This window comes from Piliocolobus tephrosceles, chromosome 3, assembly GCF_002776525.5.
Source record: "Piliocolobus tephrosceles isolate RC106 chromosome 3, ASM277652v3, whole genome shotgun sequence".
Classification (NCBI taxonomy): Eukaryota; Metazoa; Chordata; class Mammalia; order Primates; family Cercopithecidae; genus Piliocolobus; species Piliocolobus tephrosceles.
This window is the reverse complement of record NC_045436.1, coordinates 147206201-147221286: the sequence shown is the minus strand read 5'-3', so window position 1 is coordinate 147221286 and position 15086 is coordinate 147206201. Positions and strand designations below refer to the sequence as shown.

At 34.7% G+C, this 15086-nt stretch overlaps 1 protein-coding gene across 3 annotated transcripts in view; it reads left to right on the top strand.

The window, feature by feature from the left end:
- KLHL5 (kelch like family member 5) overlaps positions 1-15086 on the top strand; it is a 78536-nt gene that overhangs the window by 36391 nt on the left and 27059 nt on the right. For all 3 annotated transcript variants that reach the window (XM_023224538.2, XM_023224539.3, XM_023224537.1), the window contains exons 3-5: positions 486-622; positions 1345-1541; positions 5914-6126. In XM_023224538.2, the coding sequence (XP_023080306.1) occupies positions 486-622; positions 1345-1541; positions 5914-6126 (547 nt within the window). The remainder of the gene's footprint in view (positions 1-485; positions 623-1344; positions 1542-5913; positions 6127-15086) is intronic.

Below are 15086 nucleotides of genomic sequence, written 5' to 3'. Positions count from 1 at the left end.
ATAGTGTTATTACAACATAATTTTTAACAAAATGCAGACTAAGATAATAGACTATTATAAAAGTTTAAAACTTGCTAGCAAAAACCATTTTCAAATGTCTCCTATATATTCACTACTCTATAATTAAATTTTTAAAAAATGGCTTACCTTATTTTTCAAAAGTGATAAGCAAACAATAACTTTTACATTTTTTCCTTTATATAGTTGATTTGATGCTCTGGGCTTGTAGCTTGTTTTCTGGATGTTATAAAGCATGATTTGAGTAGTGAGCTGGTAAAGCATTCACCTCAGCAGAAAATTTGGTAATGGTAATTTATTATTCAAAGGAAGGAACTAGAGCATAAAGCAATTTGTCAAGCTTAAAATGCATTTCCTAGTACCATGCACTATGAGTAACAAATAAAAAAGAAGCAGCAGCATTTATTAATGAACATCAACTTGAATGTGGTCATTGATTTTTTTTTTTTTCCCTAATGTGTTCTCAGATTGGTGCTCTCCTCTGTCTCAGACTATTTTGCTGCCATGTTTACTAATGATGTCAGAGAAGCAAGACAAGAAGAAATAAAAATGGAAGGTGTAGAACCAAATTCATTGTGGTCCTTGATCCAGTATGCTTATACAGGTAACAAGTCTGAAAATGTAAATTAAAACCTCTTAGATTTATGTTGTATTATTAGATTTCGAATTTCTGTTTTTAGAAAGCATGCCATAGCTAACAGTTAAGTCTGCTATTGTCATCACTACCCTTTTGTATTTAACCTGGTGATAAATTAAAATCTCCATATTAAAACCTTTAAAATGGTTATCATAATTAAGTTTTTGAATGGCCCTTTAAAATGTTAATATAAAAATTAAATTAATTATGTAGTGTCAAATTTTTACATTTAAAATTTGAGAGTTGGCCAGATGCAGTGGCTTATACCTGTAAACCCCAGCACTTCGGGAAGCCGAGGTGGGACAGATGATCGCTTGAGCCCAGGATTTCAATGCTGCAGTGAGCCATTGGTTACTCCAGCCTGGGCAATAGAAAAGACCCTGTCTCAAAAAAAAAAAAAAAAAAAATTGAGAGTTACACAGGTATATAGTAGATGTAAGTTACTAACTAATGTATCATTTTAAAATTCTGAAAATACACCATTAGTTTTTATTTTAGTAGATGTCTCAAGGAGCTAATAATTTTTTCTCCATTTAGTCCTTTTTTTCGTTTTGGGATGTCTTAAACCATGTAGGTCTGTAATGCATGTAATGAGCTCTTACATGGAACCACCACTGTTAACATCAGTTATTTTATAAAATAAGGTTAATGTAGTTCCATAGCTAATGGAATTTCTTTTTATCATTAAGGCCGCCTTGAATTAAAAGAAGATAATATTGAGTGCCTGTTATCTACAGCTTGCCTTCTTCAGCTTTCACAGGTTGTAGAAGCATGCTGTAAGTTTTTAATGAAACAGCTTCATCCATCCAACTGTCTTGGAATTCGTTCTTTTGCTGATGCCCAAGGTTGTACAGATTTGCATAAAGTGGCTCACAATTATACTATGGTATGTATTTTTTGAAAGTATCCTCCAAATGCATATTTCTTATTGTTGCAGGCTTATCTACATGTTACTGTTTTCCCATGGCTCTGCCACATGTCTTGAGATTGAGTTTCATTGCCTAGTGTGTCATATTTTCATTGAGTTATAATGGGAAAGCACCAAGTAATACTTCTCCTGGGTATATGAATCAAGCCCTAAAGCAGTCCCTGGGAAACAGAACAGTGGCCTAGGCCTATTCCATTCAGATTTGCAGATTTGCTGCTTTTTAAAATAGGACTCTCCCCAGACATTTTACTTTGCTGCACATGGATGAATTTCAGGATTGTATTCACTGATAGAAATTTCACTGATAGAAATTGGTGACAGAGGTTGCAGCATATTGGTAGAGGATGAATGGGAGGCTTTTTGTTAAGGATAAATCTGACTATGTATAAAGTATTTACAGCCATGTATAATGATGTTTTTATTCATTATAGCAAATTATGTGCTCAAATCATAGAGGAGGTTCTGATTCAGTAGCCTGAAGGATAATAAAATGAAATAATCTGTACAAACCCCCATGATAGAAGTGTACCTGTATAGCAAATCTTCACATGTACCCCTGAACTTAAAAGTTAAAAAATGGGTTGACCTAGGAGAGTAAGAAAATAAGGTCATGTTGAGAGCATAGTGTTAGGACCACCCTGTATGGTTTTAACAGTAGAAGGGTGCAGGCAAGGGAGGGTGCATGGGTTTTTGAGGAATGTTCATGTTGCCACACTGTAACAGTTAGTTCTTCACACCTGAGCAATGACTGGAAACTGTTGCTTTAAATGCTTCAGTTTAGGGCAATACAGTTTCTAAGAGAAGAAAAAATGTGAACATTCACGTACATGTGTACAGTTGTGGATATTACTGATTTTATCAGCATTTAGGAAATGTTATTTTGCCTACCCTCTCCTTCATCGTTCCATTGAGTTGGGATATGAAAAGATTGAGAGTGCTTTAGGAATCTTTCATTAGAGAAATAGAGATGTGGAAAATTTTTAAGAATAGGTATTTACAAACTATTGGGAAGATCAGTTCTGTCTACTTCTTGAGCTTGGTGTGAGGATTAGATGAGTTAATAGAAATTTAGCAGTCAGAACATTGATTGGCATGTCATATATCCAGTCAGTGAGTCTCATTCCATTGTTGTCATCATCATTATATAGATTTCCTCTATCCAACACAATAGAAATTTATGGGAGGGAACAAAAGCACTCACAAAACCACAGCCTTTATGATTGGTTTTCCTCCCTGTGGTGTAGTCATTTTCTCAGGAATGTTTCTTGTTTATGATAGTCACAGAGCCTCAACTGGAAAAATAAGAGATTGTACAACAGGACAATAATATATAGCCCTAGTGTGCTATTATGTTGACATTTTAAAAATTAAGTCCATTGAAATGTTTTTTTCCCTCAGTCTTTATCATTCTTTGTAGATTCTCATTTTAACCATACACCTGCAATTTCAACTACTTTTTTGAATGAGATGAATATAAAGTGGGTTTTTTTTCTTCATAATCAGTTTATATTTTGAATAATCATCTTTTTTCTAGGAAGGAGTTTTATTCAGGTGAAAACATTTGTATGCATTTAGGTCACTCCTGTTGTTTATAGTAGAGGCATGCTTGCTGCTTTAAGGCTTACACAGAAATTAAATTTAAATTAGCTGAATGTTTTTAAAGCTATTTTCATAGCCAATTAGTTGTGGTAGATTTTTTTCTTCAAGGCCATTATTTAACATTATTCAGTTTTAACAGAGACATGAAATTGAATTCTAATAACAATAAGTAATTTAGAGGCAGATTGTCTGATTTGAATTGTTGCTATGGGAACCAAATGAAAATGTATAGCAAAATTCAATCTTCAATTTAAATACATCCCTCCATAATTTCATTTGCTTAAAAACTATTCCAAAGGGGGAAAGGGCACAGTGCTAGCAAGTGTTTGGTAGCATGATAGTTGTGTGTATTTTAATATGGATTTAAAATATACAGCATAATACCATGCCAGTGAGTCCAATCAGTGAATGGTGCATGGACTGGGGACGTTCACTGATCCTGCACGAATACAAGTGGTAAAGGATGAGGAGTCCTCCCCAGGATCCATGAATCTGGAAACCTGTTTTCTCATTCTCCCTGCCACTGAACATGACCTGGAGCAAGTCATATAACCTCTAAAAAAGTCTTAAGATTGGTTGTATCATTACAACTATTTATTGTCATTTCGAATTTATGACACAAATAAAAACATTTAATTTTAAAACTTAAAATTGTCTTTCTCAATCTAGAAGACTTATAAAAAACATTGAGATCTGCTAAAGTAGCTGCTTCAAAACCAAATTAATACTTTTGAAAAATACTTTGTATTCAACCTGAGTTCAGTAGTATTTCATAAGTTGTTGAAAAACTCAATTTTCACTTAATGTAAATTATACTACAATGGAATGGGCATTATTATGAAATAGACACATCAACAAATAATTTGTCAAGTGAATATTTACATGATAGTCCTTTTGTTACTGATGAAATCCAGTTAATGCCATTTGAAAGTATGGCATAGTTATACCAATGTATATATCTGTCGATTATACTTTATATGTTTAAGGAATTGGAAATACATATTATTATTTCAGTTTCTTCACAGTCTCACCTAACATTTTATCATAAGTGTCTTTCCATGTAGCTACATGATCTTTGTCTTTGAAATGTTTAATGCTTATTTAATATACAGCTCCCTATAACTGAACATGTAGGCTATTTTCCATTTTTTGCCATTGTAAATAATAATACAGAGAAGTATTGTTAGGTATTCAGCTTTGTTTTTTGCTTACAAATTATTTATTCAGGTTTAAATTACAAATGGGATAACTGGGTTGAGAGTTTCAACATTTTTGTAGTTCTTGCTATGTGTTACTAAAGAATGTCAGTATGCAATTCAATAGAACCTTTTGCTTGGAGCCATTCTAGCATTGAAGTTTTATTAAAATATGTTTCTGAAATGATAATCCATCATTTAAAATAGACTCATTTAGACATCCTTGAACAAATCATGATAAATTGAAGCAATTGAACTTCATTAATTATTCATGAATGGTTTTCCCCTTTAGAACTTCTACTGATAGGAATGCCAAGCTAATATATATTTCAGATCAGTACCTCACTTGGGTTACCACAGGCTATATGGAAAATATAATTCTCATTTTAATATAGAAGATAGTTATTGATAGTCCTTATCTCTAGGTCTAATTTAAACAGCCTTAGCTTCTTTAGTAAACCTCTGCATGCTGAGACAGCGATAATACATCAGGATATATGAGAAAAACATTAAGGGACAATATGTGTCTAGCATTTGCATTTATATTATAACTATGTCAACTATCCATTCATTAAGACTTACAACCTTTCAAATCAGATGGTATGTTTTCCTTCTCTCCTGATTATTTAGCATAATAGCCTATCAAGGTCATCTCACACCTAACGGCATTTTTATTTCCCATTTCCAATTATAGAGGATTTGATTCTAACGTGAGGCCAGGACTGAGTCATCTAATGTCCTGATCCCAGGGCATTGTAGGTCACTACTGTTTTCCCCCGCTTTGGTCCTTTTTCCTATGAGACCAAAAGAGCTTTGTAAATTATATTAGAAGAGATTAAAAATTTAAAAACAGACACTTAGAACATATAACAAATTAAAAAACAGACCCTTAAAAGAGATTAAAAATTTGAAAACAGACCCAAAATCCTAGATGGTCTTATAAATATCATTAAAACGATCTTGAAGACCAATATGGTTGTAGTATAACCCTAAGGACAAATACTCATTCCAGGGAAGATATGAGAAGACATCTGTGGTCTAGAAAGGTTCTGGAAAATCTAGCCACCCTAGAGGCCATTTCCTAGTTAGAGAAGTAACCAAGCTCTCTAGGTGTTTGGCTCCACTGCTGGCCAAATTCTTCAGCACCTACAAATCCAAACCACAAATCTAACTACTACTCGTGTTAGAGTATCATACATCTCAGTGTCTAATTCATTTTTTCTCTCTTCCTTCCAAAGAATGGCCAAAAGTATTTTCTAACTTGAGTGAAGCAATACTTAAATGTCCCAGGTCCATTTTTTAAATGTAATAAGTGATATAACACTTTAATTCTACTTATATATGTTTAACAACATAATTGTAGTTTAATTTTTTTTTTCTCTGCTGTGTTTCTTTCCTAACAAGTAGTAGTACATTGTAAGGTCTAAAATATAAATTGTGTGTGGTAGCTAACGCAATAAGCTTTTACTTTCTTCTGAGTAAATTGTGATGGTCAGAAGGGACAATATTGTTCATCTGCTATTTCTTCCCTCTAGGAGCATTTCATGGAAGTAATCAGAAACCAGGAATTTGTATTATTACCAGCCAGCGAAATTGCAAAGCTCTTGGCAAGTGATGACATGAACATTCCTAATGAGGAGACAATATTGAATGCACTTCTTACTTGGGTCCGTCATGATTTGGAACAGAGACGGAAAGATCTAAGTAAACTTTTGGCTTATATTAGGCTACCTCTTCTTGCACCACAGGTAATTCATAGGTACTTGTTTATAGGAATTTTTCTTTGCCTATTCTATCAAAGAAAGTAATTTTACATGTATTCCTATGAAACGTGTAGGTGAAAAGATAGTAGCTAACAAAATTCTGCTTATGTTTTCAGTCCAGAAGATCTGGCTACCTAAATTGCTTCAATTAAGTAACACTGTTTTTTTTTTTTTTTTTTTTTTTTTTTTTTTTTTTTTTTTTTTTATTTTGAGATGGAGTCTTGCTTTGTTGCCCAGGCTAGAGTGCAGTGGCCTGATCTCAGGTCACTGCAACCTCTGCCTCCCCAGTTCAAGTTATTATCCTGCCTCAGCCTCCCAAGTAGCTGGGATTACAGGTGCGTGACACCATGCCCAGCTAATTTTTGTATTTTTTAGTAGAGATAGGGTTTCACCATATTGGCCAGACTGGTCTCAAACTTCTGACCTCAGGTGATCTGCCTGCCTCGGCCTCCCAGAGTGCTGGGATTACAGGTGTGAGCCACCGTGCCCATCCTTAATTAAGTAACATTCTTGATTTGGGGTTAGTAATTTAATTGACTCAGCTACAAACCTATCCTACCAATTGGAGGAGAATTACTAAAACTGCTAATAAAAGGAGCACTGGACTCTAGAAACCAGAAAATTTAGCTTAATTTCTTTGCCACATGTTTAATAAAGTGTCCACAAAATATTGGATTCTGGTGATATATAGATTAATAAGGTATATTAATAGTCAAAGCTCTGACATGTTAAAACTGTGACTTGGCATATTCACACAGCTCAATTTCTTCATCTGTCAAGTAGAGATAGCGTCTTCCCTGACTCTCTCACAGGATTATTATAAGGATCAGAAACATGCTCTGTTACATAAAATGTGCTGTGAATAAAAATATTATTTCAGAATTAAGAGCTATCTAGTTGGTGCATTCAAGGCAATCAGTCATAACATTTACATGCATAGTTTTCCCCTTTTTACAGTTTTCACTGGAGTATATAAAAATTTTCCCTGCATACTTTGCTGCCTATCTCAAGGCCTTGAATGGTGAAAGAGGTTTTGAAAGCAGAAAAAGAATGAGCTGTTACTGTTCAAGTTGACTTTCTTTTTTTAAAGTGTCATAAATGTTCTCTTATTTGCAGTTATCTTGAGCATAAAGCATTATTTCCTGCTGTTGTGAGCAAAAATTACTGTTCTTTACGTTACAGAGACAGTAATCAATGTGGATGCTTTGTAAGACCTTCCTCTTCAGAAATAGAATATTGTATGAATACATAGGACTGAAACTGCATGAGTTGATAATTCAGGAAAAGTAACATAATAAAATGTTTCTCTTGAAATCAGATTTTTAAAAGGGAGTTACATTTTTACTGCTACTTAGCAGATTTTAAAAAATTCTTTCTAGATGAAATCATACCAAATCTGAAAAATCCTATTTGACTTTGAAAAGAATCTGTGCAATTAAGTAACCTGACAATTTACTTCACTTCTGTAGTTTCAAATATTCATGATACTATATTTGCACGACTCTCATAGACCTTTAAAATATCTCTTATCCAGGATACTACTGGTAATCCTAGGCATAAGTTCTTAGGGTTGAAAGGTGTTTTGGAGATCATTTGTTCCAACACCTGTTGTGCAAATGAAGTGACAGACCAAAAAAATAAATCCGTATGTTCAAAATCACAGTGTGCTTGCATAAATTCCTCTCTTTGTGCATTGTGGTTTTAATTGGTTTTTGCTATTTGGCTAACATCATAGGGCTAATAAGAGGCAGAGGTGGGACTTGAACCCAAGAACAGTTCTGTACCTTATCCGCTAAACCATTCTGCCTCTTGAATGTACTGTGTGTAAAATTGCTGGAGGTAGCAGGGAGGTGGTATCAGATGGAGGAAGAAATAGATTAAAAAATAAATCAGTGATTATAATGAGATGAAGACTGTGACAGATATGTGAATGTGGCATTCTGAAAATAATGGAAGTAACCCACCCAAAAGAGGGGTTGACGAGAAAGCAGGGAGAACTTCTTACAGTGTTACTTGATCCACATTATGAATTAGCCACCCAAAAGAGGGGGCATGATAACCAGGAGAAATAGGAGCTGTACTTCATCATGAAGTCATGAGCAAATATATTGTATTTTGGAATGTGAAGGTAGTTTGCATCGCTAGAGTGCGGAAATAAAAGGGGATAAAGTCAAGAGATGAGGCTGAAGAGGGGAATGGACCAGAACATGGAGAACCTCTAGTTATGCCAAGGAGTTTGAATTTTATCCTGAAAGCAATGAGGAAGCACTAAAGGATTTTTTAATAGGGATGGCATAATTACAATTTTATTTCAGAAAGATTACTGTAACTGCATTGTGGAGAATGGATCTGAGTGGTCAAAGCCAAAAACCCATTAGGAAGGCTTTTGGAATTCAGACAAGTGAATTAGGCACACTCTGGCAGTGGATATAGACAGAAATTACCAGGCTCAAGAGCTGTTTATGAGGTCAGATTGACAAAACTTAATGACTGAATGGTGAGGGTATACGAAAAGAGGAATCGAGACTGACTCTGATTTGTGCAATTAAGCTAATTAAAAGGTGCTCTCAATTGAAACAAGGAATATAGAATGAAGAGCTAATTCAGGGAATGGGGAAGGAAGTTGAAGAATCATGTTCCCAAAGCTTCTTGGCACCTTTAATTCTTTTAGAGTCTAAGGACTCTGAAGTCCTTAGACTTTTTTGAAAACTACTTCCTTAGATTGTTGAATCCAAACGCAAGAGAATGACACTGGCCAAGGAGTACACAAGAGTGCTTGGGATAGAACCCTAGGAGACACAATATATAGAGGTTGTTCCCAAACCTGGCTAAATAACCAGAGTGTTATTAAAAATTGATATCATACTTCAAAAAGGACAAAGTTTTATCATCATCCTTTGCTACAGAGAAGACAAGGAAGGAAAATCCAGTGGATTAGCCCAGTGGTTCTCAAAGTGCGATCCCTAACAGGAAGATCAGCACTACTTGGAACTTCTTGGAAATACAGATTAGACCTCACCTCACACCTACTGAATATGAAACTCTGGGGCTGGGGCCTAGCAAATGGTGTTTTAATAAGTCTTCCAGTGGCTTTGATGCATCCTCAAGTGTGAGAACCATTGTCCACCATAAGTAGTGGTGATAGAAGCCACATTGCCTTGTATAATTTAAACAAGTTACTGTACCTCTCAGAACATTTTTCTTTCCTACAGTGATAATACTATCTCTAAATATTGTGACATTTAGAGATACTGGCAGGGTTGATTTTTTTTCACTGCCATAAGTGAATGGCAAGATTGCAGAATTAGAGTTATCAGATAATAAAGTTTTGAAGTAGACACTAAAATAATGAAGAAAGTGTTGGATTGTATCCTGTATGTTTTATTTTAAAAGGTAGGAAAATATAACAATTATTAAATTGCCATATGCCAGTCAAATAATAAATGACTAATATTTTTAAAATTCAGATTAGGTCTGGTTACCAAGAGTATTTATTTTTATGAAATAGCTCCTTTTCCAATGATACCAACTAAATGAGATTTTATCCTACTCTGTTAATATGAAACATTCCACTTACCGTGGCTAGAAGGGATTCAATTTACATACAGTAATTTTATCATAGTGTCTCCAACAGTAGATTCTTAAAATAATATAGGAAATAATGCCTGATGATCATTTTTGTATGGCTTTTTTTTTTTTGACAAGAGTTTTGCTCGTTTTGCCCAGGCTGGAGTGCAGTGGTACAATCTTATCTCACTGCAATCTCTGCCTCCTGGGTTCAAGAGATTCTCCTGCCTCAGCCTCCCGAGTAGCTAGGATTAACAGACAGACGCCACCATGCCCAACTAATTTTGTATTTTTAGTAGAGATAGGGTTTCACCATGTTGGCCAGGCTAGTCTCAAACTCCTGACCTCAAGAAATCCACCCACCTCGGTCTCCCAAAGTGCTGGGATTACAGGTGTGAGCCACGGTGCCCAGTTTTTAAAATTTTTTTGTGGAAATAGGGTCTCACCATGTTGCCCTGAGTGGTCTTTGACTACTGGACTCAAGTGGTCCTCCCACCTCAGCTTCTCAAAGTACTGTGATTGATTTTATCTTACTCTTGAAAGCATTCCAAACATTTCAATTTGATCAAATTTTAAACCATGTGAATAGAAATACTAGGGCATATATACATTATTTAAAAGATTTTGACACCTAAATTGTTAATGTTTTCAATGTTTAGCCTGAATTTATAAGTATCTGAGTCTCTGCTATTCCACTCTCAGTTTGGTATTGTTTTCTAAAGAAAGTCGGAAATATAAAATGAGTCAGTATTTACCTTTAGCATTCTTTTAGTTTACAAGGTCTTGATACTAAAACAACTTTTTTTTTTTTGGACAGGGTCTCACTCTGTCACCCAGGCTTGAGTGTAGTGGCACCATCATAGCTCACTGCAGCCTCAAACTCCTGGGCTCAAGTGATCCTCCCACCTCCGCCTCTCGAGTAGCTGAGACTACAGTCACTGTGCCCCATCACACATCTGACTAGTTTTTTTTTTTTTAATTTTTTGTAGAGACAGGGTCTCACTTTGTTGCCCAAGCTGCTCTCAAACTCCTGGCCTCAAGTGATCCTCCTGCCTAAGCCTCCCAATATGCTGGGATTATAGGCATAAGCCCCCTTGCCCAGCCTCCAAAACGTTTTTTTAACATCTATAGAGTTCATAAATTATTCACATTCTATTTGTGTTTGAGGGGACAGTTTTAGAGCAGTAGTCATAAGGTGAACAAATATGAGTGAGGATAAAAATTTATAAAATGAAACTTTGTTCCTGTATTATGAATGCTTTCATTTTAATAATTTGCTCTTCTTTTATAGCAGAGAAGGCATTTAGTATTCACCAAAAATGCAGAGTACATAAGAGTATATATTTTGTAGTTTTCTCTCAGTGTCTTCTGAATAGTTTTCTAAATGATACCTGGTTCCTCCCATTTGATTAATGTGATACTTAGATTAATGGCTTTTTTAATTCAAATGTAATTAATCCTACTTATTCATAATTTATAGATTATAGTTTAATCCTACTTATTCACTTAATTAATCCTACTTATTCATAATTTATAGATTATCTGTATATTAGGAAATATACTTTGCTTCAAATTGCAGTTACTATTGAGTCTTCCAAGAGTTTGCTTTCTACATTTTTTTACATTTATTTTTATTTAGAAATGACTAAAGTAATTGTATATAATAGAATTAACATAAACATTAAAATTAACCTTAATGAGCCAACTTTATGCATATTCACTAATGGTTTCTGTGACAAGTATAACTATGTTTTGTATGCATGGAAAAAAAATGTGGAGTAATTAACACCAAAATGTATATTCTGGTGTAGGTCAGGGGACTTACGTCTTATTTTGGCTTTTTTGCCTTTGGTATGCAGTGCTAGTTTCCAAATGCCACCAACTTTTTTATAGTGACTCTTTTTAGAGACTGTTTCCCTCTTCCTCTATAAAAACATGAACATATCATCAACATCATTAGTCACTAGGAAAATGTGAAATAAAACCACATTTTCCACCTTCCTGAATGGCTAAAATAGAGACAAACTAACAATTGGTGAGGATGTGCAAAAACAGGAACCCTCATACAGTGCTGGTGGGAATGTAAGGTGGTGCCGCCACTTTATAAAACAGTTTGGTTGTTTCTTAAAAAGTTAAACATAAATTTGCCATATGCCCCAGCAATTCTACTCCTAGGTAATAATTACCCAAGAGAAATATATCCACACAAAGACTTGTACATAAACGTTCTTGGCAGCTTTGTTCATAATAGCTTGAAACTGGAAGCAACCTAAGAAGCATCCATCAACTGATGAATGGATAGATAAAATGAGGAGTAGACCGACAGTGGAATATTATTCAATGATAAAAAGAAATGAAGCACTGATATGAGTAGCTACAGCAGGGACAAGTCTCAAAAGTATGCTAAGGGAAAGAAGCAAGACACCAGAGTCTCCATATTGTATGATTCTCTGTATATGAAATGTCCAGCAAAAGCAAATCTGTAGAGACAGATTAGTGCTTGGGACAGAAGATGGGAATGAGGATCAACAGTAAATGGGCATGTGGGATCTAATTGAGGTGAAGAAAATGTTTCAGAACGGTTTTATGGTAATGGTTCCACAACTTGGTAATTTACTACAAATCACTGAATTGTGTACTTGGAATGGATAAATTAGGACATGCAAAATATGCCCCAATAAAATTGTAAAGAAATATATAGTCAAATACAACCCGCAGTGTATCGAAAGTATACACTCTGACCAGAAAGGTCTTTTTCCAGGAATACTGAAATGATCATTAAGAAATATATGAAGGGGCGAGGCATGGTGGCTCATGCCTGTGATCCCAGCACTGTGGGAGGCCAAGGTAGGAGAATCACTTGAGGTCGGGAGCTCAAGACCAGCCTAGCCAATATGGTGAAGCCCGTCTTTACTAAAAATACAAAAATTAGCTGGATGTGGTGGCACATGCCTGTAATCCCAGCTACTCAGGAGGCTGAGGCAAGAGAATTGCCTGAACCTGGGAGGCAGAGGTTGCAGTGAGCTGAGATCGCGCCACCACACTCCAGCCTGGGTGACAGTGAGACATCCCGTCTCAAAAAAAAAAAAGAAAAACTATGAAAATCTATATTATCTTTATTGAATATAATAAAAATAGATGACTAAATGTTACAGCAACTATTGTCCTAAATAATGAAACACTAAAACCATATCAATTCAAACCAGAAACAAGATACTCTATCATCCTAATTATTTAACATTCTTTAGAAGGCTTTAGCAATTGCAATAATAAAATAATTGGCATACACATTAGAAAAAGATATTCGACTATCCCTATTTGGTGACAGTTATGATTATTTGCATAACACATAGAGCTTAATAAGGGAATTTGGTAAAGCAATAGGTTAATACAAGTGTAATCAGTAGATTTTCTCTCCTGCAAAACATATATGAAGTAAACTTTTAAAACCCATTCCCAATAGCAATGAAAATAATAAAATATATAGGAAATATATAATCAAGAAAGGTATAATATGTAGAAAGCTATACAACAAATGGAAAGCCTTCTTGAACAGAAAGACTTAATATAAAAACATCAGTTTTCCAAAATTAATAAAATTAATAAATTTAATTAATAAATTTAAGTTCTTATTAGAATTCCAAGAGAATCAGGATAAAAAAAAACTGGATAAATTTGTCTTAAGTTTACATGAAAAATAAAGGCACAAAAATAGCCAAGAAAGCTATGAAAGTTAACAGCGAGGGAAACCTAAAAATATCGGGTATCAGAATATGCTGTAAAAGACACTGTAATAAAATATGCTCTTTAGAAATAGGAGTAGACAAATAGATCGATAGAATAAAGAATTAAAAAAACAAACCTCATATACCTTGAGATCTATTTATGGAATGTAATTTATGACTAAGATTCAATTCAGTTGGAAATGGAGGGGGTTATTTAATAAGTGGTACAGAACTGGCTCTTGATCTTAAAGAAAATAAGAATGCTCCTCTACTCATACTCTATTTAAACATTAATTCCAAAAAAAATGAATTTTACATGGATCCTTGGCCTAAATGAAAGAAAGCAATAAAATCTTGCCAGATAATCCAGGAGACTACATCTACAAACTGCAGCAAAAAGACTTTCTAGGCAGGACTATGAAAAGACACGTATTTGATGACCTAAAAATGAAAAATTATTTGAATAGTAAAAGTATTATGAAACAACCTTAATAGACAAATGATTAAAAATCTAGAAAAATACAGTTGAAAAATAAAGGATTAGTGTGTGTATTATAAGAAACTCTTACAAATTTTTAATCAAAAGATAGTAGACAAAAGAAGGCAGATAAAGGAAGAAAAATGTACAAATGGTCAAAATATTTTTAAATGCTTATATTCACTTATCAGAAAAATTCAAATTAAAGGGAAAGTGTGATATCATTAACAAAAAGAGCTAAAACACTTATTCCTGGCAGGAATGTTGTGGTCTTGTGCTCTTATATATGGCTATAATGGAATGTGAGCCACTTTGCTATACATGGCTGTCTGTATATACAGACACACATATATGGCCGTATATACATATATATGGCTATATACGTGGCTATATGTATAGGTCTCTCTCTCTCTCTCTCTCTCTCGATACATATATGTATACATGGCTCTCCTCTCTCTCTCTCTATATATATATATAAAATGGAATGTGAGCCACTTTATTATACATGACTATAATGGAATGTGAGCCACTCTGGAAAATAATCTGACAACATTAATCATACACATAGACACACACAGATACACATATATGTGCACACATGCATACATACATACATATATACTTTGACCCACCTGGAATCAATTCAATTCTTAGAAATCTGTCCTATAAAGGTAAAAATTAATACATAAGGACTTGTGTACTGGACTTGTTTTTAGTAGCAGAAAAAAGTATATTTACATATGCATGTGTGTATATATACACATATATACATATGAATATACGTATGTACATACTGAAACAAAGTTAATGTCCGTAATAAGGAAATGGCTAAAAAATTAGCATATCTATATACTATAGAGTATTATTCAGTTATTAAAAAGAATAGATCAGGCCGGGCCCGGTGGCTCACGCCTGTAATCCTAGCACTTTGGGAGGCTGAGGCGGGCGGATCACGAGGTCAGGAAATCGAGACCATCCCAGCTAACACAGTGAAACCCCGTCTCTACTAAAAATACAAAAAATTAGCCAGATGTGGTGGCGGGCGCCTGTAGTCCCAGCTACTTGGGAGGCTGAGGTAGGAGAATGGCGTGAACCTGAGAGGCAGAGCTTGCAGTGAGCTGAGATCGTGCCACTGCACTCCAGCCTGGGCGACAGAGCAAGACTCCGTCTCAAAA